The 25,458-nt window shown below is 45.5% G+C and overlaps 1 protein-coding gene across 6 annotated transcripts in view; it reads left to right on the forward strand.

The window, feature by feature from the left end:
- LOC147115413 (NAD kinase-like) overlaps window positions 1-25,458 on the forward strand; it is an 84,465-nt gene that overhangs the window by 46,451 nt on the left and 12,556 nt on the right. For all 6 annotated transcript variants that reach the window (XM_085989678.1, XM_085989677.1, XM_085989672.1 and 3 more), the window contains exons 3-10: window positions 2,711-2,794; window positions 5,010-5,139; window positions 9,050-9,158; window positions 10,776-10,861; window positions 15,803-15,905; window positions 19,152-19,309; window positions 20,860-20,959; window positions 23,676-23,833. In XM_085989678.1, coding sequence (XP_085845804.1) covers window positions 2,711-2,794; window positions 5,010-5,139; window positions 9,050-9,158; window positions 10,776-10,861; window positions 15,803-15,905; window positions 19,152-19,309; window positions 20,860-20,959; window positions 23,676-23,833 — 928 coding nt within the window. The remainder of the gene's footprint in view (window positions 1-2,710; window positions 2,795-5,009; window positions 5,140-9,049; window positions 9,159-10,775; window positions 10,862-15,802; window positions 15,906-19,151; window positions 19,310-20,859; window positions 20,960-23,675; window positions 23,834-25,458) is intronic.

The raw sequence follows: 25,458 nt of genomic DNA on the forward strand, positions 1-25,458 counted from the left end.
GCCATTGACGTTAAGCTAATTGGTCTATAGTTCCCTGGACTTGTTCTATCTCCCTTTTTATATAAGTACTGAATTTTATTATTTTTATATATGAAACTTGCAGGTGGTGAAATTTATCTTGGGCGGAAGCACAAAACGGGTGATAGTGAATCAGCAGCGTGACTTGGACTTCTTCTGATGCACCTTTCCATTGAAGCCAATGGAGAAGAAAATGGAGCAGTGTGTTAAACAGGCTGCCGATTCGCTACCACCCATTTCGAGCTACCGCCAATGTTCCCCTTAAGCTGGGCGGCTGCGCGCTGCAGGCCCCGCGCGCTGGAGGCCCCGCGCGCTGGCCGCTTGCCGGCTTCACAATGAGGATGCACGGGAATTTGAGTGGGCCGCACACCCAAAAAAAATAGAAAGGAACATTGGCTACCACCCAAGTTGAATTTCGCCCCACAATCTTTAAGAAATGTTTAGTAACTGTGTTTGAGTAAATAAATCTTGTGCACTTTCCTGGGAATTTACCAGCTTTTTTTTGAAATAAAGTTTTCAAATAGAAATACTGAATCAATTTTTTTAATTGATTTTTGTTTCTGTTTCTCAGCCTGTTTGTTCCTTCCTATTTCTATTCTGTACCACGTTATTTCTCATGTTTTATCTTTTTTTCCCCTCCCTGCAGAGAGGAAAGGATAGCATGCTGTCATGGTTCTGACTTCAGTTTACTATTTAAGTGTTTGGCTGGTTATGGGGAGGGGAAGAAAGAAAAGAAAGACTTGCATTTATATAGCGTCTTTCCTGACCACCGGAAGTCCCAAAGCGCTTTACAGCCAGTGAAGTACTTTTTGAAGAGTAGTCACTGTTGTAATGTAGGAAAAGCGGCAGTTAATTTGCGCACAGCAAGATCCCACAAACAGCAAGTGATTTTTACTGATGTTTATTGAGGGACAAATATTGGCCCCAGGACACCAGGGATTGTTCTTTGTCGAAATAGGGCCATCGGATCTTTTATGTTCACTCGAGAGGGCAGGCGGTGCCTCAGTTAACTTCTCATCCGAAAGACAGCACCTCCGACAGTGCAGCACTCCCTCAGCACTGCACTGGGAGTGTCAGCCTGGATTTATTGTGCTCACGTCCCTGGAGTAGGACTTGAACCCACAACCTTTTGACTCGGAGGCGAGAGTGTTGCCCACTGAATCACAGAATACCTGCACACAATGAATTGCTTTTGAAGTAACTGGCGCATATGCAAACGTGGCTGCCATTCTACGCCAGCAGTGTTCCACAAACAATCACGAGATGAATTACCAGTTAACTTTTTATTTTTGGTTATACAGGAAACTTTGTGCTATCCGGCACCGACGGGACCGAGCTGCTGCCGTTCCCTCAAAACTGCCGGACACTCCAGAGTTAATGTTGAAAGATACGGAGATTTTCATCTCCGTATCTGACAACAAACACTGTTGCTTAGCAACAGCTTCTAAACACTCGGCTGCAGCTGCAAGCGTCTGTAGCTGAAGCTGCTGCTATAGCTACAGACCTTGCAGTGCTTGACTGGGGGGGAAAAAAAAAGCAAAGAAAAGAAACGAAAAGAATAAAAAACGTCTCCCGATTTTTGCCGGTGGCTCGAGCTTGCCGGATGGTTCACCTCCGGATAACTCAAAAGTTTCCTGTACTAGTTGAGGGAAGAAGGTTGTGCAGGGCACTGTAGAGAAAGAAAGCAAACGCGTTTCACGACTTCAGGATGTCCCAAAAATGAAGTACTTATTTTTTGATGTACTTATTTTCACTGTTATAATGTAGGAAATGCGACAGCCAATTTGCGCACAGCAAGCTCCCACAATATGAATGAGATAATGACTCGATAATCTGTTTTTAGTTGAGTGATGTTTGTTGGTTCAGGGATTGGCCGGGGAGAACACCCCTGCTCCTCTTCGAATAATGTCGTGGGATCTTTTACGTCCACCTGAGATTCTAGATGGGGCCTCGGTTTAACGTCTCATTAAAAAGGCGGCACCTCGACAGTGCAGCACTCCCTCGCTGCTGCATCTGAAGCCGACCCGCAGTGGAAATGGACTGTCTTCAGAGCTGTCTGACAGAAGGCGATCGGATTTGCTTGTAAACTATTCGGGAGAAACCTCTTTACCTAGAGAGTGGTTCGAATGTGGAACTCGCTACCGCAAGGTACAGTTGAGGTGACTAGCATAGATTCATTTAAGGGGAAGTTAGATAAGTACACAAAGGAGAAAGGAATAGAAAGGTATGGGGAGATAAAGTAAGGCGGGAGGAGGCTCGCGTGAAGCAGAAACACCGGCACAGACCAGTTGGGCCGAATGGCCTGTTTCTGTGCTGTAAATTCAATGTAATTCTAAGTACATCAATGCAAGTTTTTAATAGTGAATGCAGCATTGGACAGCTGCTGCCCAGATGTAGGGTTCCTGCATTCCTCCTTTCCAGCATGTCCCATTTTTATAAAACCCCTTCACGGTCTTAATAAAACCGAACAGAGCAATACGTGGGCTTAACCTTCAGTTTAGCTGCAGCTGGCCCTTGATTTACGAACCAGTGTACTATGCAATGGTTAACAGCTCTGTTCTAATTGCGTTTTGTTGACCGTTTGCAGAGGTTGGCGAAGGAGGGAGGGATGAGAGTAAAAGGCAAAGATCAGAGGGAAAAGTGATACTGTAGAAATAGAACAGATGAACCTTACCTCTTCTTTCCCTTTCAGACACGCGCATTTTCTCCATGGCCCATCTCCTGATACACACTTTGGACCCAAAGCCTCCATTCTGCAGAACTCCACCAGCATTATGTAAGTAAAAAGCATCCCCCCCCCTTTTAAATTTGGTTGAACAGAACTGGGAATAAAATGGGTTTTATCTTAACCGTTTGGAGTCGGTTTCCTTGCTGGCGAAAGTTAAAGCAGCAGCTATTTGGTGCTATTGGGGGACTTGAAGACAGTGAATGCCGATTTTGCTTGAGCGTGAATCAGTTCTGAGTGCGAACATGTAACTGGAGTCGGATTCAAGAGGTCGCCCTACCTTAACAGTATTGCGGGAGCACCCTCACCACCCCGACTGCAGTGGTTCAAGGCGAAGGCTCCCCACCACCTTCTCGAGGGCCATCTAGAGATGGGCAGTAAATGCCGGCCTTGCCAGCGACGCCCACATCCTGAGAATGAAGTTTTTTTTAAATTTTTTAAAAAGGTGGCCAGGTTCTGGGCTTGGTGGATAAATGCACTGAACCGTAGACCGGGAAGTCCCAGATTCGATCCTCGGTCTGTCCCGATGCAGTTCATGTAAATCGAGGTGGCAGTAATGGATACAACACTGGCTTCCTATAAAATTCTGTCAAACCTATAAATTTCTGTCAGGTCTGGACAGACTAGATGCAGGAAGGATGTTTCGGATGGCCGGGGAGTCCAGAACCAGGGGTCATAGTCTAAGGATAAGGGGTAAGCCATTTAGGACTGAAATGAGGAGGAACTTCTTCACCCAGAGAGTGGTGAACCTGTGGAATTCTCTGCCACAGAGGGTGGTGGAGGCCAGTTCATTAAATATATTCAAGAAGGAGTTGGATATATTTCTCGAGGCTAAAGGGATCAAGGGATATGGGGAGAAGGCAGGGACAGGGTACTGAAATTAGATGATCAGCCATGATCTCATTGGATGGCGGAGCAGGCTCGAAGGGCCGAATGGCCTACTCCTGCTCCTATCTTCTATGTTTCTATGTTTCAGAGCCCCTGGGCTAGGGATGGGAAAATCATCTATGGCTCTTGCTCCTTTATTAATAACCAGTGATCCTTGTTAGGAAGTACATGTGACGAGGTACTAATTTTAAATGCAAGTGTTTAGCACAGAGGGTAGGAGAAACTTCTTTACACAGAGTCATGAGGCTGTGGAATTCACTTAGTGATTGAAGCAGAAACTATGAGAGCATTCAAGATTAGATCAGATAGGTGGATGAAGGAAAACGAGTTGAACAGATTTGGGCACAGGCCGGGTAAATGTGATTGGAAGGATATACTTACCTGGAAGGTAAAAGCTGACAGACTGGTTCGGCTGATTTCTGTGTGGGTGTAGGGTGAAGCTCATGGTCTACAGAGCAGCAGTGATACCCGCCCTGCTGTATGCCTCAGAGACATGGACCATGTACAGCAGGCACCTCAAAGCACTGGAGAGGTGCCACCAACGCTGCCTCCGCAAGATCCTGCAAATCCATTGGCAGGATAGACGCAACAATGTCAGTGTTCTCGCTCAGGCCAACATCCCCAGCATCGAAGCTTTGACAACGCTCGATCAGCTCTGGTGGACGGGTCACATCGGCCGCATGCCTGATACGAGACTCCCAAAACAAGCGCTCTACTCGGAACTCCGACACGGCAAGAGAGCCCCAGGTGGGCAGAGGAAACGCTTCAAGGACACCCTCAAAGCCTCCTTGGAAAAACTGCAACATCCCCATCGACACCTGGGAATCCCTGGCCCAACACAGCACAAAGTGGAGGAGAAGCATCCGGGAAGGCGCCGAACACCTCGAGTCTCTTCGCTGGGAGCAAGCGCAAGGAGCGCATGTCAACCCAAGCACCCCACCCACCCGCCCCTTCAACCACCGTCTGCCCCATCTGTGACAGAGACTGTAGGTCTCGCATTGGACTCCTCAGTCACCTGAGAACTCATTTTTAATGTGGAAGCAAGTCATCCTCTGTTTCTGAGGGACTGCTTAAGAAGAAAGAAGTAGGGTGAGGGGAAGATCAGGCTTTTCTTGAATAGCCCTCTGGTGTGCATTGTCTGCGCTTGTGTGCAGCCAGTTAAGCAGGTTACGGGAGAGTGCGGAGGTGCTTGTTGAACCACAGCCCAGTGTCAATTCAGTGCCTTTAGGAGAGGGGTGAAGTAAAGAATGTTTATAAAATCGGCAATAAAGGTGATTTGTTATTTCTCGGTTGTAATGTGGTGGGATATTTTCTCCATCTCCCTGTGGTGGGATCCTCTCATTGTTGGCTTTATCTGTTTATTTCTAATTCTGTTCAGGCACATACAGGATCCAACCAGTCAAAGGGTGACCTGGGACAAGCCACCGACAAACGTACTGGTCATCAAAAAAGTCAAGGATGAAGCCCTCCTGGAGCCGTTCAAAGAGCTGTGTACCTTCCTCATTGAGGTGAGACCAGACGTTTAATACTGTACTGACACTGCACAGCTAATCTGGAAACTAACCCTGAGCAATTGGACTTTCTCGTTCCTTTTGGTGGAACCATCCTTTGTGTAGTGGCGGGTTAGTACGGAACATTGGCCCGGATTTAGCGGTGGTAGTGACACCGAAACTGTCGGTGTTTGCTGTCTTAACTCCTCCTGAAAGTGACAGCAACTTCTGGAGTCAGCGCCAATGTTTCCTTTAAGCTGCGCAGTGCCCTGCAGCTCCCGCGCAGCCGGCTCACTGGCTTTTCAATAGGAGAAACCACACATGCACAGTATTTTGAAGGGGCCGTGCACCCAAAAAAACAAATTAAAGGGAAAATTGGTTAACAAGATAAATGCGTAAATCCCGAAGTTGTGGTCAGTCAATCCCTGTTCCTCCACAGGTTGTGCTGTGGAACTCCCCAGAGCCAGCAATTCATTCAGCTCACAGTTCCTGACACAAACTTCCCCTACGCTGGAATATCGCTGTTCAAACCCCCCAAAAAAGTTAATCCTTAATGAAGGAAGTGTAACTGAGTTTTTAATGGCGTATTGACTGCTGATCAACCATTCTGGCTCTGAAAAACTAATTATATATTTGTGGAATGCCAAACTTTTCCATTAATATGATCAGAATTACATGGCTTTTAATATAATTTTTAAAGTTAGTTTGATATTTCATCTTCTACCTTAATCCTATGTGTATGTCCCAAACTTGATTTCGCTCTCTGTAAAATTTCTAAACATGTAAGTTATAATCTGTGCATTTTACTTCCTGGTTTGCTGTCTGAGAGAATTCTTCAGTGTGATTGGCTGTTTAGCCTGCTTGATGACATCACTGTTGCTGGACGCTGGAGACTCACTTGATTTGGCGGAAGATTCAAACTAAGGTCAGGAGAGCTGAAATTAGCGTCCGAGAGATCGCCAGATCTTTGTGGGAAGCTTTCTTTGAGGTCAGTGGCGAGTGCCGTCGCTTCGCCACTGACCGCAAGTTCTGGGCCATTAAATATTATTTTACTGCCCTGTTTACAGTGCTGGTTAGTACGGAGCATTATTTTACTGATCTGTTTACAGTGCTGGGTTAGTACGGAACACTACTTTTAAATAAAACCTCAACTGCAGGGCTATGGCGAAAATTAGATATTTTTACCTAATTTTTGTTAATGCCACTTTGAATCTAGTCACAGTACATCAAACAGTTTAAAAAAATAAAAGAAAAAGCTGCAGTTCCGATCTCTGTACCAAGCTGATTTTGATATGTTGTCACAGATTTCATCAACTGTGGGCTGAATAATTCAAAGTGATATGATGCTGTGTGATTGATTTAAGTTGGTGTGTGACTGACCGTTCTGTGTTGAATTTGAGAGGTCAGATATGCAAAATCCAGCAAGGTTTCAGTTACACTTTTCCAGGATATAAAAAATACTTTTTTATTTAAATTGGGTGAAGTGGAAAATCCTTAAAAAAAAAGAAAGTCTTGCATTTATATAGCACCTTTCACAACCTCAGGATGTCCCAAAGCGCGTTACAGACAATGAAGTACTTTTGAAGAGTCGTCGCTGTTGTAATGTAGGAAACGTGGCAGCCAAATTTCGCACAGCAAGATCACACAAAAAGCAGTGAGATAATGACCAAATAATCTGTTTTTGTGTTGTTGATTGAGTGATTAATATTGGCCAGGACACTGGGGGGATATATTGTCATGGGCTCTTTTATGCCCACCTCGGAGAGCAGACGGGCCTTGGTTTAATGTCTCATCTGAAAGACTCCACCTCCGACCGTGCAGCACTCCCTCAGTACTGCACTAGGAGTGTCAGCCTGGTTTATGTGCACAATTCTCTGCAGTGGGACTTGAACCCACAACCTTCTGACTCCGAGGCGAGTGTGTCGTTTGAAATCTTGACAAGCTGCCAGTCTACTGGTCAGTTTTGATTCCCAGTCTGTGCTGAGTCGAGCCTGGGAAAATAAGAACAGGAGTAGATCATTCAGCCCCTCGAGCCTGTTCCGGCATTCAATTAGATTATGGCTTGCCTGCACCTCAACTCCAGTTATCTGCCTCTTCTCAGTGTCCCTTGAGGCAGCTCTCAACCATTCTACCCTTCTGACCGGCTTACTGAAAATCTTTAAGCACAGGACTCAGTCTCTCTAGCAATGTGAAGGTTCCTTTCATGATATTTAAACTTCTTTTGAAGACGATAGCTATTAATTTTGCAGTGTTTTGCACATTTCCCTTGGGTACCGTGATGTCTGAAAAGCAACAGGTCTCCGAGTATGTGAAGTGGTTTCGATGTTGTTCCTTTGTAGTGCTGCCAAAGACAGGAAACCAGAATACCGCACGTCAAAGCACAAATGACGGAGCCCTCCAGAGGTCTTATTACCAGTCCCTACTGTCACCTGATCTACCACCATAAGTAGATTGGGTCCCAACAAACACCACAAGCATTGCTGTGTTGCAAAGCAAGGCTGTACAGAGGAGACTTGATGTGTTTGGAGGAATATAAACGGCTGCGTATGGGTTTAAACGGCACATTCGTTCCCCTCCTGCTTCCCACACTTGCGATCAGGTTGAGAGTACCGTGCAGCAGTGTTTCTTGATGGCATCTGTTCCATTTGTTAGCAGCAAGGGAACTGGGTGGAATTGTTGTTGGTCCTTCAAGTGATGAGTGAGTAAGGAGAAACTGACGGGTGGGTCAGTAGCCAGAGGGCACCGGTTTAAGATAATTGGCAAAAGAGCCAGGGGGGAGATGGGGAGAAATCTTTTACGCAGCGAGTTATGATCTGGAATGCGCTGCCTGAAAGGGTGATGGAAGCAGATTTAGTAACTTTTAAAAGGGAATTGGATAAATAGTTTTATAAAGGAGAAATTTGCAGGGTTGTGGGGAAAGAGCAGGGGAGTGGGACTAATTGGCTGGATCTTTCAAAGAGCTGGCACAGGCGAAAGACAAAGACAGAATGTGCAGTTCAGATTAGCAGTATTGCCAACTCTCGCAAATCCATCATGAGAGACGCGACGCTGAGTGAAATAAAGCTTCACGAGGGAACGCCTAAATCACGGGATTAAAAAAAGATACGCCATTTGTGCTGATATCGATAGGGGGCACTCCGCCGCATGGTGCATTCTGGGTACAGACAGCTGCCATTGGAGCTCCGGTCAGAGTCCGTTTCACTGATGGGATTGAGAATGGGGGTGGGGAGCAAGTGCTTTTGGAGCAGCAGAGAACGGAAATGAGTAAAATAAACCTAAACCTGAGAGCCTGGGGCACGCTGGGTAATGGAGACCACCAATAAACAACAACAACCATTTGTATTTATATAGCGCCTTTAACGTAGTAAAACGTCCCAAGCCGCTTCACAGCGTTATATAAGCTCGGTGTCAAATTTTGTTTTATAAGGAGAAATTAGGACAGAAGAGGTCGGTTTTAAGGAACGTCTTTAAATGAGGAGAAAGAGAGGTTTAGGGAGGGAATTCCAGAGCTTGGGGCCCAGGCAGCTGAAGGCACGGCCGCCAATGGTGGAGCGATTTTAAAAACAGGGATGCTCAAGAGGCCAGAATTAGAGGAGCGCACAGCAATGCGGTTGGCTCTTAACTGCCCTCTGAAATGGCCTAGCAAGCCACTTGGATGTATAAGGTGGCTCACCACCAGCTTCTCGAGGGCAATTAGGGATGGGCAATAAATGCAGGCCTTGCCAGCGACACCCACATCCCGTGAATGAATTAAAAAAAAAAAAAACAAACAAAAAAAAAAAACCCTAAATGCAAGATGCTGAGACCACTTACGGGAGTGAACAGCACCGCTGTACCCGAGAGATTATCTTGAGGCAGACCCTAAACTTATAACGGAACGATTGTACTCTGCTTTTTCTTTCACGTTTTCTTTTTTCTCTTGACCCAGGAGAAGCACTTGGTTGTGTTTGTTGAGAAGAAGGTGGTGGATGATGCAGCGCTCGCTAAAGATACAACCTTTGAGCCCATCAGGCAACAGCTCAGCACCTTTCGAGAAGGTGAGATTGGGGGGGTGCTAACTTCACTGTTTGTAGACTACCATTTGAAGACAAGTTATACAGGGCTTTAGTGAGACCACACCTGAAGTACTGTGTGCAGTTTTGGTCTCCTTACCTAAGAAAGGATATACTTTCCATAGGGGAGTGCAGCAAAGGTTCACCAGACTGATTCCTGGGATGGCAGGAGTTGTATGAGGAGAGATTGGGTCGACTAGGCCTGTACTCACTCGAGTTTAGAAGAATGAGAGGAGATCTTATTGAAACGTATAAAATTCTGACAGGGCTAGACAGACTGGATGCAGGGAGGATGTTTCCCCTGGCTGGGGGGTCTAGAACGAGGGGTCACAGTCTCAGGATACGGGGTAGGACATTTAGGACTGATGAGGAGAAATTTCTTCACTCAGAGGGTGGTGAACCTGTGGAATTCTCTACCACAGAAGACTGTGGAGGCCAAGTCACTGAATATATTTAAGGAGATTGATAGATTTCTAGACGCAAAAGGCATCAAGGGGTATGGGGAGAGAGCGGGAATATGGTATTGAGATAGAGGATCAGCCATGATCATATTGAATGGCAGAGCAGGCTCGAAGGGCCGAATGGCCATTCCTGCTCCTATTTTTCTATGTTTCTAAGTTCTATAAATGCTGCAAATGCAGATCAGTCATCCCATGAAAAGGGAAAAGCTAGGATAAATATTGCGATGTGAAGAAGAGTCCACCTGAGCACAGAAACGATAAGTTAATAAAAACAGAAAATGCTGGAAAAACTCAGCGGGTCAGGCAGCATCTGTGGAGAGAGAAACAGAGTTAATGTTTCAGGTCGATGGCCCTTCGTCAGAACTGGAAAAGGTTAGAGATTTAACAGGTTTTAAACAAGTACAGAGGCAGGGAAAGAGGGGCGGGGAGGAAAAAACAAAAGGGCAGGTCTGTGATAGGCTGGAAGGCAGGAGAGATTAAATGACAAAAGGGATGCTGGTGCGAGGCAAAAGGAGGTGGTAATGGGACAAGTAAAGAAATAAAAGATGGGTCGAGAAGAGGTGTAAATGAGAATAGCAGAATCAGAACCTGCTGCCTGGGGAAAAATAGGGGCCGAGGTTATGGTCTGAAATTGTTGAACTCGATGTTGAGTCCAGAAGGCTGTAAAGTGCCTAATTGAAAGATAAGGTGCTGTTCCTCGAGCTTACGTTGAGCTTTGTTGGAACAGTGTAAGAGGCAGAGGTCAGAGTGGGAGTGAAGCGGAGAATTCAAGTGACCGCAAGAAGTTAATGTTTTGCGTAGAGACCCTTTCTGAAAACCCAGTGTTATCTGAACTGTTCACCTAACTTTCCCTTATTCAGCTGCTGATGGGCCCACTGTCATTTCTCTGTTGCCTATTAGTCGTATATGAAGAAGTCTAGGGGCATTTAATTTGTACTCCCATATGGCTTTCCTCATCTACTTCTGAGGATCTGTCTGTACTTGTGCTAAAAATGTAACTAGAAGACTAGAAATGGCCCTGGCTGATTGACCAGACTTTCGTTCAGGTATTGGCGTCATTTTTCTGAAATAATAGTTGGAGTGAGTGATTGTATACGGCTTACCTGGCTGTTTGGCTAACACACTTTGTTTTCAATTTCAGGTTACGATGAGTTATCTGGATGCATAGACCTAATCATTTGTCTGGGTGGTGACGGCACACTGCTATACGCTTCCTCGCTCTTCCAGGTATTAGGCCTGTCTTCTCTCGATGTTTGTGTTTTTTGTTTTTGCAGTTTTATCACCCAAGACTCAGAAAAGCCAGGCAGAGAATAGACATAGCATAGCGGCCTACTTTAATTGCAGATCAGAGAGGAAGTGGGCCAGTGAAGACTAATGATTAGACTTCAGGAAAGAGAAACAACTTGAGACAGTCCCTTGGCTGCAAGAAATTCTAGTCCCGTTGCTGTTCGACTGTAGAGGGTGCTGACTTTGTCGGTCAGTTTGATCATAGAACGGAAGAGCTGAAGGGTTCACCCAGGCTGGAGGGCGGTAGCGCCAAAGCACATCGCGAAGAAGTGGCCGGGAAGGTGTGCTGGAATGGGGGGGGGCTAGACAGTGGCCGTTCTCGGGCTCTGCACCATCCTTAGCCGGGCTGAGCAGGAGAGCTTTTGCAGAGGGGTAAAGAAGGCATCCAGTTGTAGTCATTCTGCAAGTCGTGTCGATGCATGTACAGCTGCTACAGTTTTCGTACTGACGGATACACCTTCATGTTGCTGATCTCCCTGTACGGTGTTAACATGCACCGGGAAATACAGTATGGATACACTGACATTTCTATAGAGCATTAATATGCATGTTTTAGGCGTTCAATTTTAGTATAAATGGTTTGACTAATTGTACAGCATTAATATACATGCATAGGCTAATTGTCCAGTTTTAGTGTGGTAAGTAACTCTACAGCATTAATATGCATGGTCTACTCACTGACCAGTGTTACTATGAATGGTTTGACTCATTGTACCGAATTAATATACATACTTAGACTCATTGTGTATTAAAATAAGCTAATAAATTATATATATTAATATGCATGGATTTACTTATTCTACAACACTATGAATAGATTCATTGACTGGTATTAATATGATTGATAACTCACTGTACTTCATCATTAATATACATGTATAATCTCTGTTCAATATTCAAGTGTCCTAATAAATTTGTAGTAGTAAGTTGCATGGGTGTACTCGCTGTCCAGTAGGGAAGTTTGCTAATGAACTTAGTGTTAAGATGCATGGATGTGCTCATTGCCCAGTATTAATATGCATGGATTAACCTAAGCATGAGAACATAAAGCTTTGGAAGAGAAAAGGCTCTAACTTATCGAGTCCATTCATTTGCAGTGAATAATGCGCTACGTTATTAATACGCACAATTCGAGCTGTGCTTGCACCTTATTGTGCACTGTGGCCCATCGCCTGCTACTATACACTGGCCTTAACTGATCATTTAATGCTAATATCCATTGACACTGTATTGTTCAATACACTGAGACTGTAGGTTGTGATTTAATGTGCAGCGATGGGCTCAAGTATTATTCACTTAGTCTTTATACAATAAGTAACATTTCTGTACACTGATATGCTGGGAACCCCTATATGGCATTAATAAACACTGATCAAGTCCGGTCAGTAGTTATATGCAGAGAGACGACTTCTTCATTATAAATATTCAGGCAGGCTGTAACTAGTGGGGTGCCGCAAGGATCGGTGCTTGGGCCTCAGCTATTCACAATCTATATTAATGACTTGGATGAAGGGACCGACTGCAATGTATCTACGTTTGCTGACGATATAAAGCTAGCTAGGTGGGAAAGTAAGCTGTGAGAAGGACACAAAGAGCCTGCAAAGGGATATACAGGAAACTCTCGATTTACCGGCACCTAAATAACCGGAAATCTCGGTTAACTGGCAAAATTCAGGAGTAGGTTTAGGTAAGTTTTACTTCATATTACTTGCCTTCCTCGATCTGTTGCTGTGCAATCGGGTGTGGCTGCAGCTGTTGCTAAGCTACAGAGACGCTTGGAACTTGTGGCAATTGTTCTGCACCTGTTGCTAAGCAACAGGGTTTGTTGCTTTATACGGAGCTCTCAGCTCCGTATCTTTTACTATAGCTCTCGGTTATCCGGAATTTTTGATGAACCGGCACCACGCCGGTCCCGGATAAAAAGAGTTTCCTGTAGATAGGTTAAGTGAGTGGGCAATAAGGTGGCAGGTGGAGTATAATGTAGAGAAATGTGAGATTATTCACTTTGGTAGGAAGAATAGAAAAACAGAATATTTTTTAAATGGTGAGAAACTATTAAATGTTGGTGTTGAGAGATTTACATGCCCTAGTACAAGAAACACAGCTAGCATGCAGGTACAGCAAGCAATTAGGAAGGCAAATGGCCTTTATTGCTAGCGGGTTGGAGTATAAGAGTAAGGAAGTCTTGCTACAATTGTACAGGGCCTTGGTGAGACCACACCTGGAGTACTGTGCACAGTTCTGGTCTCCTTATCTAAGGAAGGATATACTTGTCTTAGAGGTGGATCAACGAAGGTTCAGTAGATTGATCCCAGGGATGAGAGAGAGGGTTGTCCTATGAGGAGAGGTTGAGTAGGTTGGGCTCGATATTTAGAAGAATGAGACGTGATCTCATTGAAACCTATAAGATTCTGAGGGGGATTGACAGGATAGAGATTGTTTCCCCTGCCTGGAGAGTCTAGAACTAGGTGGCATAGTCTCAGAATAAGGGGTCGGCTTTTTAAGACTGATGAGGAATTTCTTCACTCAGGGTTGTGAATCTTTGGAATTCTCTACCCCATAGAGCTGTCCATGCTGAGTTACGGAGTATTTTCAAGGCTGAGATAGATAGATTTTTGGACTCTAGAGGAATCAAGGGATATGGGGATCGGGCAGGGAACATAAGAACATAAGACGTAGGATCAGGTGTAGGTCATTTGGCCCCTCGAGCCTGCTCTGCCATTCAATAAGATCATGGCTGACCTGATCTTGGCCTCCACTCCACTTCCCCGCCCGCTCCCCATAACCCTTGACTCCCTTATCGTTCAAAAACCTGTCTATCTCCACCTTGAATATATTCAATGACCCAGCCTCCACCGCTCTCTGGGGAAGAGAATTCCAAAGATTCACGACCCTCTGAGAGAAGAAATTCCTCCTCATTTCCGATTTTAAAAGGGTGCCCCCTTATTCATAAATTATGTCCCCTAGTTCTAGATTCCCCCACAAGGGGAAACATCCTCTCTGTATCTACTCTTTCAAGCCCCCTCAGAATCCTATGTTTCAATAAGATCCCCTCTCATTCATCTAAACTCCAATGAGTATAGGCCCAATCTGCTCAACCTTTCTTCATAAGACAACCCCTTCATCTCAGGAATCAACCTCGTGAACCTTCTCTGAACTGCCTCCAATGCAAGTATATCCTTCCTTAAATAAGGAGACCAAAACTGTACACAGTACTCCAGGTGTGGTCTCACCAGCGCCCTGTACAGTTGTAACAGGACTTCCCTACATTTATACTCCATTCCCTTTGCAATAAAGGCCAACATTCCATTTGCCTTCCTAATTACTTGCTGTACCTGCATGCTAACTTTTTGTGATTCATGTACAGAGACCCCCAGATCCCTCTGTACCTCAGCATTTTGTAATCTCTCCCCATTTAAATAATAATTGGCTTTTTTATTTTTCCTATCAAAGTGGATAACCTCGCAGTTTCCCACATTAAACTCCATCTGCCAGATTTTTGCCCACTCACTTAGCCTGTCTATATCCTTTTGGAGATTCTTTGCGTCCTCCACACAACTTACTTTCCCACCTATCTTTATATCATCATCTCATCCCAGGGATCAATCTAGTGAACCTTTGTTGAACCATCTCTAAGGCAAGTGGAGTTGAGGTCGACGATCAGCCATGATCTTATTGAATGGTGGAGCAGGCTCGAGGGGTCTTATGGCCTACTCCTACTTCTTATGAACTCCAAGAATGTATGTACTTTAAAGATTTTACTGGTTCTGCTGAGTGCTATGGTTATAACCTGAGGTAATAGACAGTCACTGTCATCAGATTCCTTCCTGTGTCTGATAATGGTTTAAATATTTTTGCTGGCGTTGGGCTTTAATGCTGTGCATGAAGCTGGTGGTACAGGAAAGAGAGTAGGGGTTAAGGGTAGTTACTTAGAATGGCAAATGGTGGGAAGTAATGTTCCACACGGATCGGTGCTGGGACCACTGTTCACCATTTACAGGAAACTCGTTTAAACGGCACCTAAATATCCAGAATTCTCTATTAACCGGCAAAATTCTCACTCCGAAAACAACACCTCACTAACCGGAAATGTTGCCGAGTCCGAGTTTCCCGCGGTGACCGAGTTAGTCAGTGGGGGTAGTTCTCCAAACTGCCACTACTTGGCTTCTTGGCGCTGTCGGAAGTCCGAACACCTCAATAACAGGAGTCGGACTCTCCCGCGCTGCCGGTAGTCTCTTCCGATCCGCCATTTTTCTGTTTACTATATAAGTTTTGTTTTACTGTTAAGTAATTCAAGAGTTATAGATTACCCTCAACTGGCAGTACTGTACTTAATCAAGCATCTTCCACCATCCATTTAACACAACACTCTGTAGGTGAGTACCCAATTACTGCATACTGCACATTTCTTGATTTTTTTTATTTATTTTTGTTTGTTAAAAATAGCCTCGGTAGATAACCCTCTCCGTCATCTGGAATTTTTAATCAACCGGCACCATCCCGGTCCCGTCGGTGCCGAATACCAAGGAGTTTCCTGTATATAAACCATTCGGACTCTGGAATCGGAAGTACAATTTCAAAATTTGTGCATGACACCAAACTGGTCATGGTTAATAACTGAGGAAGAATGACCAAATATAGGAATACGTTAATAAACTTGCAGAATGGGCGTGTAATTGCCAAATTAATTTAATTGTAGATGAGAGTGAGGTGGTGTATTTTGGTAGGCAGAATCAAGAGGCCACATACTCCTTGTAAGTGCGTGAGGGGGCTCACGGGTCACATACGACAGCAGAGATGGTGTTACTCTTTATGTGCACAGTATCGGTAGGGAATTGGCAGGTCGGTTTTATGTGGCTAACAGCGCTGTGGTTTTTCCAGACCAGCGTCCCTCCTGTCATGGCGTTCCATCTCGGCTCACTTGGATTTCTCACGCCATTCAAATTTGAGTCCTACAGAACAGAAGTGACTAATGTAATCGAAGGTAAGAATGGAATGTTCTGGAACCTTTTTCTGTTCACTTTGTGTGGAATGCTGTCGGCCTTTGTTAAACAGTGGGTCCAAGGCCCAGTATGACCTTTTTATTTGGTGGTAAAATGAATTTCCCCGCTGTCGGAAGGATTTCAGTAAAGCGCAGTGTGTACGTGAACTCTCAAACTCCGTCCACCTGTACTGAACACCCAGCAGCACGATTATAGGTTCTGCCCCTGCAGACTTGGGCTGTGTCTGGAGAGAAAACAGTGAGCTACATGGCGCTCGGCTGAAATACTGGTGGTTATCGATCTGTGGTGGCAGTGGTGGGAACGATTTCAGATGATGTATTATGATCACAGCGGTGCATTAACGCGAGTGATTTTCTTTCTCGCCCCACCTACCCTTCTATATGCCTGGTGATAACCTTGACTGCACTGCTTGCTGTAGGCAGTCTTGAGACAGGCCATTTCAGTTAAAGTAATGCCAGCTTTTGCTAACTTTTGTAACCAGCAAATTGTGGTATAACTGGCAGCCTGCATTGTGGGGCTGTGCAAATAGCGGTAAATCAATGGGTAATTGAAATGCCGGAATAGTGATTTTTGAATGTCCAACATCCACCAAGCCAGTGAGGACAATCTCGCAATGAATTTGAATCATAGAATGTTACAGCACACAAATGGGCCATTTGGACCCTCAAGTCTGCCAGTATTTTTCCTCACTTGAGCATTTATTCTAACCCTACTTCTCCTGCATCATTGCTCATATCCATCAATATTTCTCAACTTCAAGGAACTAACTTAATTTCTTTTTGCTAACTTAATGGACTTTAAATATGATAGAAGGAAACCCACTAACTTGCAGTACATATGGGTGGCATTGTGGACGTAAGAACATAGAATTAGGAGCAGGAGTAGGCCATACGGCCCCTCGAGCCTGCTCCGCCATTCAATCAGATCATGGCTGAAATTCTACATCAGCTCCACTTTCCCGGCGGTCTCCATATCCCTTGATTCCCTTCGAGTTCAAAAATCTATCTGTCTCAGCCTTGAATATACTCAACGACTCGGCACTCGCAGCCCATTGGGGTTGAGAATTTCAAAGATTCACAACCCTCAGTGAAGAAATTCTTCCTCATCTCAGTCTTAAATGGCCGACCCCTTATCCTGAGACTATGCCCCCCTAGTTCTAGACTCTCCAGCCAGGGGAAACAACCTCTCGGCATCTACCCTGTCATTGTGAAGGGGGAGTAATATGGGGAGGCTCATTGTAACGTATGGTGCATATACAGAGAAATTGCCGCAGCTTCTTTGCAAGTAAAATGTGCTTTTCTATTAGGGAGTGCAGACAGTGGCAATGCTCAGGTCAACTCCATAGGAACATGGACCTGAAGTAGGCCATTCAATTAGTTCATGGCTTATCTGTACCTCAACTCCATCTACTGCCTTTGCTCTGTATCCCTTAATACCCTTGCCAAATAAAAATCTGCCTGTTTTAGTCGTGAAAATTTCAATTGACCCTCGGCCTTGTAGTGGAGAGAATTCCAGATTTTCACTAGCCTCTGTGGGGAAAAATTGCTTTCTGATTTCACCCCTGAATGGCCTATCTTTAATTTTAAGATTATGTCCCCTTGTTCTGGATTCCCCCACCAGAGGAAATACCTTCTCTGTATCTACCCTATCGAATCCTTTTATCATTTTTAAATACCTCGATTAGATCACCCTTCAAATCTTCTAAACTCGAGAGAATGCAAGCCAAGTTTACACAACCTGTCCTAATAATTTAACCCTTTTAGCCCCGGTATCATTCTGGTGAGTCTGCGCTGCTCCCCCTCCAAGGCCAGTAAATCTTTCCTGAGGTGTGGCGCCCAGAACTGAAGCAACACTTCCTTCCTTTTGCATTCCAACCCTTCTCCTCCCCCCCCCCCCCCCCAATTCACAACGTTCAGGAATCGGACTGCACTGTGGGCCCGCAAAATAGACGCTCCGGTTAAGGGAGCCGATTTCAGTGATGAGCGTTCCCTCGTGGTTTGCACTGTATCTAGCAGTTGGATCGCTGCATTGCGAGTGCCACCCAACAGAAAATGAGAAGGGGACCGAGGTTACTCTTCCCCAGAGACTGAAAAGGGAACCGGGTAATATAAAAGGCTCACTGGTTCTCTTCCCCTTTAAGTGTGCTTGTTTGTGAAGTTTTTATTAACTGAATTATCACATGATCTTGCATGCTGTAAAAGAATGTACCTGTGATGGACGGCTCCATGGGCAAAGCTGCAGCCTAGTGTACTGAACTATACAGGCACGGAAGGTGCCAGCTTTGACCTCCGATCTGTGCTGCATTTGCTGATCTCGAGGACATGGTGAGGAAGCTACATTTGGCCTCGCTGTGCCTGGACCAGGGAGGTGGGAATCTGTGCTGGGGTTTCCCCTGCTGCTGGCTTTCCATTGACTCCTGGCTAGTGTCCATGTGGAGCTTGGGTGAGGACATTACCTGCAAGCCTTGATGGTATCCAGTGTTCGAGTCACCTGTTCAGTAGTCCAAACCACTTTTATTGGAACAAGAAAGAAGTGGCCTGACTATACCTGGCATCGAGATTCTGGTTATCCTGGTCCTAAATCCTGACCTGGACTCCATATATCTTTCTTTACACTCCGCACACCTCAAGACTGCCAATTTGAGGAATTTATTTCTGTATCAATAGTACATCTCGGGACATCACACTGAAACTGTACGTTACCACGGTCCCGATTATTGTGTTCAAATTTGGTCACCGACGCAGGGGAAAACATTCAAGTCTCGGTGCAAGTACAGAGAAAAGCCACAAGGCTGATAATGTCAGGCTTGAAAAACAAAGGAGGACTTGGGAGAAGCTTGGTCTCTTCAGTCTTGAGGGGATGCAACTGAGAGGGCACCTTTAGAGGGTTATAAAATGGTTAAAGGTATCAGAGGCAAGCTTTACTTCAAAGTATGCCATGAAAGTTGGACAAGAGGGCACTTTGGATGGCAAATTTAGGGCTCGGGACGTTCTTCATACACCGAGCGAGCAACGCTTGGGATGGACTTCCGGGTCGTGTATTAGAGGCACAAACGTTGAATTAAGGGACAGTGTGACACTGATGGGGAGCTGGTACGAAATGGCGGTGTTTATTTGCGATAGATGAGCTAAGATGGACTGCTGCTTCCTATATTAACTGGTAGAAGAGTGATCAGTACCAGAAATCTCAGTGAATGCAGCTTATTTTGGAACCTTGTCTTTGATCAGGAGACGCCAGGATAATTCTGAGGAGTCGCCTGAAAGTGAAGGTGGTTAAGGACTTAAAAACAGCCGAAGTGGAGAGGCAGTACCAAGTGGAGGATAATGGACTGGTCCCACAGAGTCATATTGACAACGAGGCTCGAAAAGCCTTCATGCAAGTACATGTACGTGTCGACAAGACCATGAGCCCTTCTGCAAACTCCCACCCTTAACAGAACATTTGGTTGAATTTTTTTTTGCACCGAATTATAACGGGAATGGAAATTCCAAAAAATATAAATGTTCTAAGAGATGGCAATACCGTATGTTGGCACATGGGGGCATGTTTGGGCCGTGACCGAGTCACGCTGGATGAGGGGGCGCTTGATGAAAGCTGCCGCTGAATCTCCCTGGTATACATATCAGGAAAGGATAAACAGGCTGGGGCTCTTTTCTCTTGAAAAAAGAAGGCTGAGGGGTGACCTAATGGAGGTCTTTAAAATCTTTAGGTTTTGATAGAGTGGATACAGAGAGAATGTTTCCACTTGTGGGGAAGAGCATAACTAGAGGCCATCAATAGAAGAGTCACCAAGAAATCCAATAGGGAATTCAGAAGAAACTTCTTTACCCAAAGAGTGGTGAGAATGTGGAACTCGCTACCACAGAGTGGTTGAAGCAAATAGTATAGATACATTTAAGGGGAGGCTGTATAAACATGAGGGAGAAGGGAATAGAGGGTTACGCTGATAGATGTAGATGAGGAAAGACGGGAGGAGGCTCGAGTGGAACATAAATGCCGGCATAGACTGGTTGGGCCGAATGGCCTGTTTCTGTGCCCTATATCCGATGTAATCCTGCAGCATTAAGCCAATTGAAGCAGCTATATTGGTGTCCTGGATAAGATCAGTTAACTCAGCGCAGAGTGATAATGGGAATGCCCAGAACTATCTCCAACTGTAACCTAGCCATACAAAACCTTGTGAAAATTCAACATCTCTTCCTTGCTTTACTATTTTGTGCTCCGAGTTGTCTCTTACAGCCCTTTTGTCTTGCATTCACAACTTTGAAGATATATGTATCTGAATCCCTCGATTTCACTGTTTCTGTGCTAAGAATCTTGCCATTTTGGATATATTTTCTTTAACTGATCTTTTTCTGAATGTGTACGACCATACATTTCGCTGCATCTGCCACCTGCTTGCCCACCTCATGGCCTGCTAACCTCTGCCCTCCTGTAATCTGCATGCTATCAGTTTACCAAGCTCCCTAATTTGGGATTGTCAGCAAAGTCTCACCATTCTCCTCGTGCCTATTTCCAAATCATTTACATAAACGGTCACAGCACAGATCCTTGGACCACACCACAGTCCACGCTCCACCAATCAAATTACCCCTCTTTAATTGGAATATCTTCACTGCTGCCGTTTTGTCTCTGTCTTATTTCTGTACTCGTAGATTTGGGCTGTTTCTTTTGTAGCTTTCCTAAGTAACTGAAGAAGAGAAATCAGACAATATTGAAATCTTCATTTGGCCTTCTGAAGCAGAATGTGCGTGACAGCGGTGCAGGAAAAAAGTGGGATGTAATACTGGGAATGTGACGTGAAGTACTTGTACACACGAGAATGTTGGGCTGTATTGTATGATCCTCTGTTTAATGCCATCCTTTTTCCTCAGTCTAAGTGCATCATGTGGCGTTGCCATGGACATTGATTCTTCTGAATGGATGTTGTTACAGGTGCTGAATGAGGTGGTGGTGGATCGAGGTCCTTCCTCGTACCTCTCCAACGTGGACTTGTACTTGGATGGGAGACTCATTACGTCTGTGCAAGGCGATGGTAAGCTGAACAATACAACATTCTTTGGAGCTTATTTACATGCCAGGTGTAAATGTTTGGAAGCAATTTGTGAGCCAGCATTTTGGGGAGTGGAATATTCTTTCTGAACCCATTGCCCCCATCTCCTTTCTCTGCTCAGATATTGCCAGGGTTAAGTGTCGCATGATTCCTCATTGGATCACCTGACCAAATGGTTTAGTTTTCTCACTTCAGAAGTGTGATGGAATACTCTCCACTTGCCTGGATGAGTGCAGCTCCAACAACACTCAAGAAGCTCGACACCATCCAGGACAAAGCAGCCTGCTTGATTGGCACCCCATCCACCACCTTAAACATTCACTCCCTCCACCACCGGCGCACCGTGGCTGCAGTGTGTACCATCTACAAGGTGCACTGCAGCAACTCACCAAGGTTTCTTCGGCAGCACCTCCCAAACCCGCGACCTCTTCCACCTATAAAGATCAAGGGCAGCAGGCTCATGGGAACACCACCACCTCCAAGTCACACACCATCCTGACTTGTAAATATATCGGCCGTTCCTTCATCGTCAAAATCCTGGAATTCCCTCCCTAACAGCACTGTGGGAGCACCTTCACCACACGGGACTGCAGCTCACCACCACCTTCTCGAGGGCAATTAGGGATGGGCAATAAATGCTGGGCCTTGCCAGCGACGCCCACATCCCGGGAACGAATAAAAAAAAAAGCTTGCAGTAACTAGTTGCAGAGCTGTTCCTGAATACACTAGTGATGCGACTTTCCATCCCCCCCATCCCAGCCACTGCCTCTGTCTGGTTGAACCAGACTGCCGGCAACCTCAGCTTCCTATTCTGACCCCATGTCATCTGCATCACCAAGACCGCCTACTTGCACCTCTGTCACAGTTCCCTTCTTCACCCCTGCCTCAGCCCATCTGCTGCTGAAACCCTCATCCATACCTTTGTCATCTCCAGACTCGACTATATTCCAATATTGTCCTGGCCGGACTCCCACCCTCGGTAAACCTCAGCTCATACCAAACTCTGCCGCCCCCAGTCCGTTCTACTCACCCCTCACTCCTATCCTCGCTGAGCCACATTGCCTCCTGGTCCCTTATTGCTTCAAATTTAAAATTCTCCTCCTTGTGTCTAAAGCCCTTCATGGCCTCGTCCCTCCTCATCTCTGTAACTACCTCTAGTCCTTCAAGCCCACCCAGCACGGCTCGGGCCTCTTGTCCATCTCCCTCTCCCATCGCCCCACTATTGCTGACTGTACCTTCAGCTACTTGAACCCCAGACTCTGGGTGGTGAATCTTTGGAATTCTCTCCCCCAGTGGGCTGTGGAGGCTCAGTCGTTGAGTATATTCAAGACAGAGATCGATAGATTTTTGAATATTAAGCGAATCTATGGCTATGGGGATCAGGCGGGAAAGTGGAAATGAGGTAGGAGATCAGCCATGGTCTCATTGAATGGCAGAGCAGGCTCGAAGGGCCAAATGGCCGTCTCCTGCTCCTATTTCTTATGTTCTTATTAAAGTATCACAGTGGCGGAAGGAAGAGAGCAACAGCTGATAGTAATGTGTTGGTTAAAACAGAAAAGAACGGAATAAAACCACGTTTCTGGCCGCATGCTGATATCGAGGTTAGAATTTAGGTGAGCAGGAGCCCTGTTATACCTACATACGAAAAAGAAAAGGCCACCCGGTCCATCAAGTCTACCCCAGGTAGACATCATGCAGCCATGTACACCAATGACCTCTGCCCACCCCCACCCAGTCAGGGATTCTCCCGAGAGGCAGAAATAGAGGCCGTGGGGGGCGGGGAACTGAGATCTTTAAGAAAACTCTGGGAAATTTGTCCCCAGCTTCCACAGAAAGAAACTTCATAGCCAAGGAAGTACTTTTTGAAGTGTAGTCGCTGTTGTAATGTAGGAAACGTGGCCGCTAATATGTGCACAGCAAGCTCCCACAAACAGCAATTTGATAATGACCAGATAATCGGTTTGTGATGTTGGTTGAGTGATATATAGCCAGGACTTTTTGATTTAGATAATTAAGCAAAGTTCCAGAGGACGTTAGTAACCGATAAATCCATCTAATCCCAGCCCATCTCTAACTGGAAATGTCCTCCTCTCGCAGGAATTGATCCGGCTCCCCTTTGAAAGACTGCAAGTAATTCACTCCTGCCCAGTGCAGTCCGTTCCAGCGGGCAGTGACTCTCTGGGGGAAAGAATTAACGTCCTAAATGCACGGCCGTCGTCCTACCATTCCTCTCCATCTCTTACAACTTGCGCAGCTGGACAGTTACATAGAATTGCATAGAATGTACAGCATAGGAACAGGCCCAACTGGTCCGTGCCGGAGTTTATGCTCCACACGAGCGTCCGCCCATCGTACTTCGTCTAACTCTTCTCTTCTACCCTATTTTTATTCTCCCTCTTTTGTGTTTATCTAGCTTCCCCTTAAATGTACCTCTGTTATTCGCCTCAACCAGTGATGGGATCGATGCTGAGAGATGGCTGGAGAGTCTAGAACTAGGGGGCATTGTCTCAGGATAAGGGGTCGGCCATTTAGGACTGAGATGAGGGGCAAATTCTTCACTCAGGGTTGTGAATCTTTGGAATTCTCTACCCCAGTTGCGTTGCCCCTTTTCTTTGGCGAGAGTCACTGTTTGGGGTTGTTGCCTCGTCTGTGGCTGCGCACGTTATTTATGCAGCGGGTTGTTTGCTTGGTTTTTCAGGTGTCATCGTGTCCACACCGACTGGTAGCACAGCCTACGCCGCGGCAGCAGGAGCCTCGATGATGCACCCAAATGTCCCGGCCATCATGATCACCCCTATCTGCCCTCACTCGCTCTCGTTCCGACCCATCGTAGTACCGGCGGGAATGGAGCTAAAGGTGAGCGTGTGCAGGCTCAGCGATGTACCAATGCGGCCAGGGACTGAGTTTGAGTACTGTACAGTCAGTTCAGAGGATGCTAGGATGCTGCATTATTCAACCCTCTGATCAAAAAGATTGGTCTCATCCCAGAAATCAATGTTCCCTCTAATTTTGTTTTCTGTGCGCGGTCCCTTTAAATTTGCTGCGCATGCGCGGAATCTTTTCCGGTGGCAACAGCTTGTGAGCGGCCTGCGGGACCTTCCCGATCGATGCCCGGCACTTGGGGGGAATGTTGGATGAGACTGCTGTCCTATGAAGAGCGATCGAGTAGATTGGGCCAATACTCTCTGGAGTTTAGAAGAATGAGAGGTGATCTCAATGAACTGTAGGAAATTCTTAGTGGGCTTGACACTGTAGAAACTGAGAGGTTGTTTCCCCTGGCTGGAGAGTCTAGAACTAGGGGGCATCGTCTCAGGATAAGGGGTCGGCCATTCAGGACTGAGATGAGGAATTTCTTCACTCAGAGGATTGTGAATCTTTGGAATTCTCTACCCCAGAGGGCTGTGGAGGCTCAGTCGATGAGTATATTCATGACCGAGATCGATAGATTTTTGGACTCTCGGGGAATCGAGGGATATGGGGATTGGGAAAGTGGAGTTGAGGTCGAAGATCAGACATGATCTTATTGAATGGTGGAGCAGGCTCGAAGAGCTGAATGGCCGACTCCTGCTCCTAATTCTTATGTTCTTAACAAGTTGTAGTTTTAAAAATAAATGATCTTTATCTTTAGCTCCCCTGAGAGAGGTCAGTGGGTAACTGCACCTTGTGAAGAGAAAGAACTTGTATTTCTCCAGCGCCTTTCACCACCTGAGGAAGTCCCAAAGTGCTTTACAGCCATTGAAGTAGATCTGAAGTGTAGTCACTGTTGTAATGTAGGAAACATGGCAGCCAATTATGCACAGCAAGCTCCCACAAACAGCTATGTGATAATTGTTAAGTATGTGTATTGTATTGAACAATTAACACAAAGACTTAAACGTATAACTCAAACAGGTCTTTACTGGTTGGAGGTAGGGACTATACATAGGTCTTTACTTCATGCCCACAGGCGGGAACTGAGGGGAGATCAGTACCCACAGTACTATTTATACCCCTATGGCCAGGAGTGGTACTGCGTATCACTACGCCCAACAAGTAGTGCAGTCCTGTCCATAGGTTCAAAGTAGCACACATATTACATACACAACATTCCTCCCTTCCTAGCTTTACAGTCATCTCCCCATTTAACATAACGTAATAACATATATACATATATAACTTCAGGTTTACATAACAGAATAACATAGATACATAGATAACTTCATGTCAAAACAGATCACAGATTCAATCTCTACGAACAGTTGCAACATACTCTTAGTGGGAACAGTTTACAGGTTCAGTCTCTGTGGGAACAGTTCGTAAATTCAGTCTCTGATCTTAATTCGTTCCAGACAGCATCTTTTCGTAGTGTTCGGCCGGAGGTAGTAGAAGTAACAATATTTTAAACAATTATTATTTTCGGCCTCTTCTTTTTCTTTTCTGCCTTTTTACAACTCTTGTCGTTCCCATCTTCTCGGCGGACAGCTGTAATGCTACCAACTCTC

Source organism: Somniosus microcephalus, chromosome 6, assembly GCF_052327205.1.
Source record: "Somniosus microcephalus isolate GS21.2 chromosome 6, FLI_Smic_1.0, whole genome shotgun sequence".
Classification (NCBI taxonomy): Eukaryota; Metazoa; Chordata; class Chondrichthyes; order Squaliformes; family Somniosidae; genus Somniosus; species Somniosus microcephalus.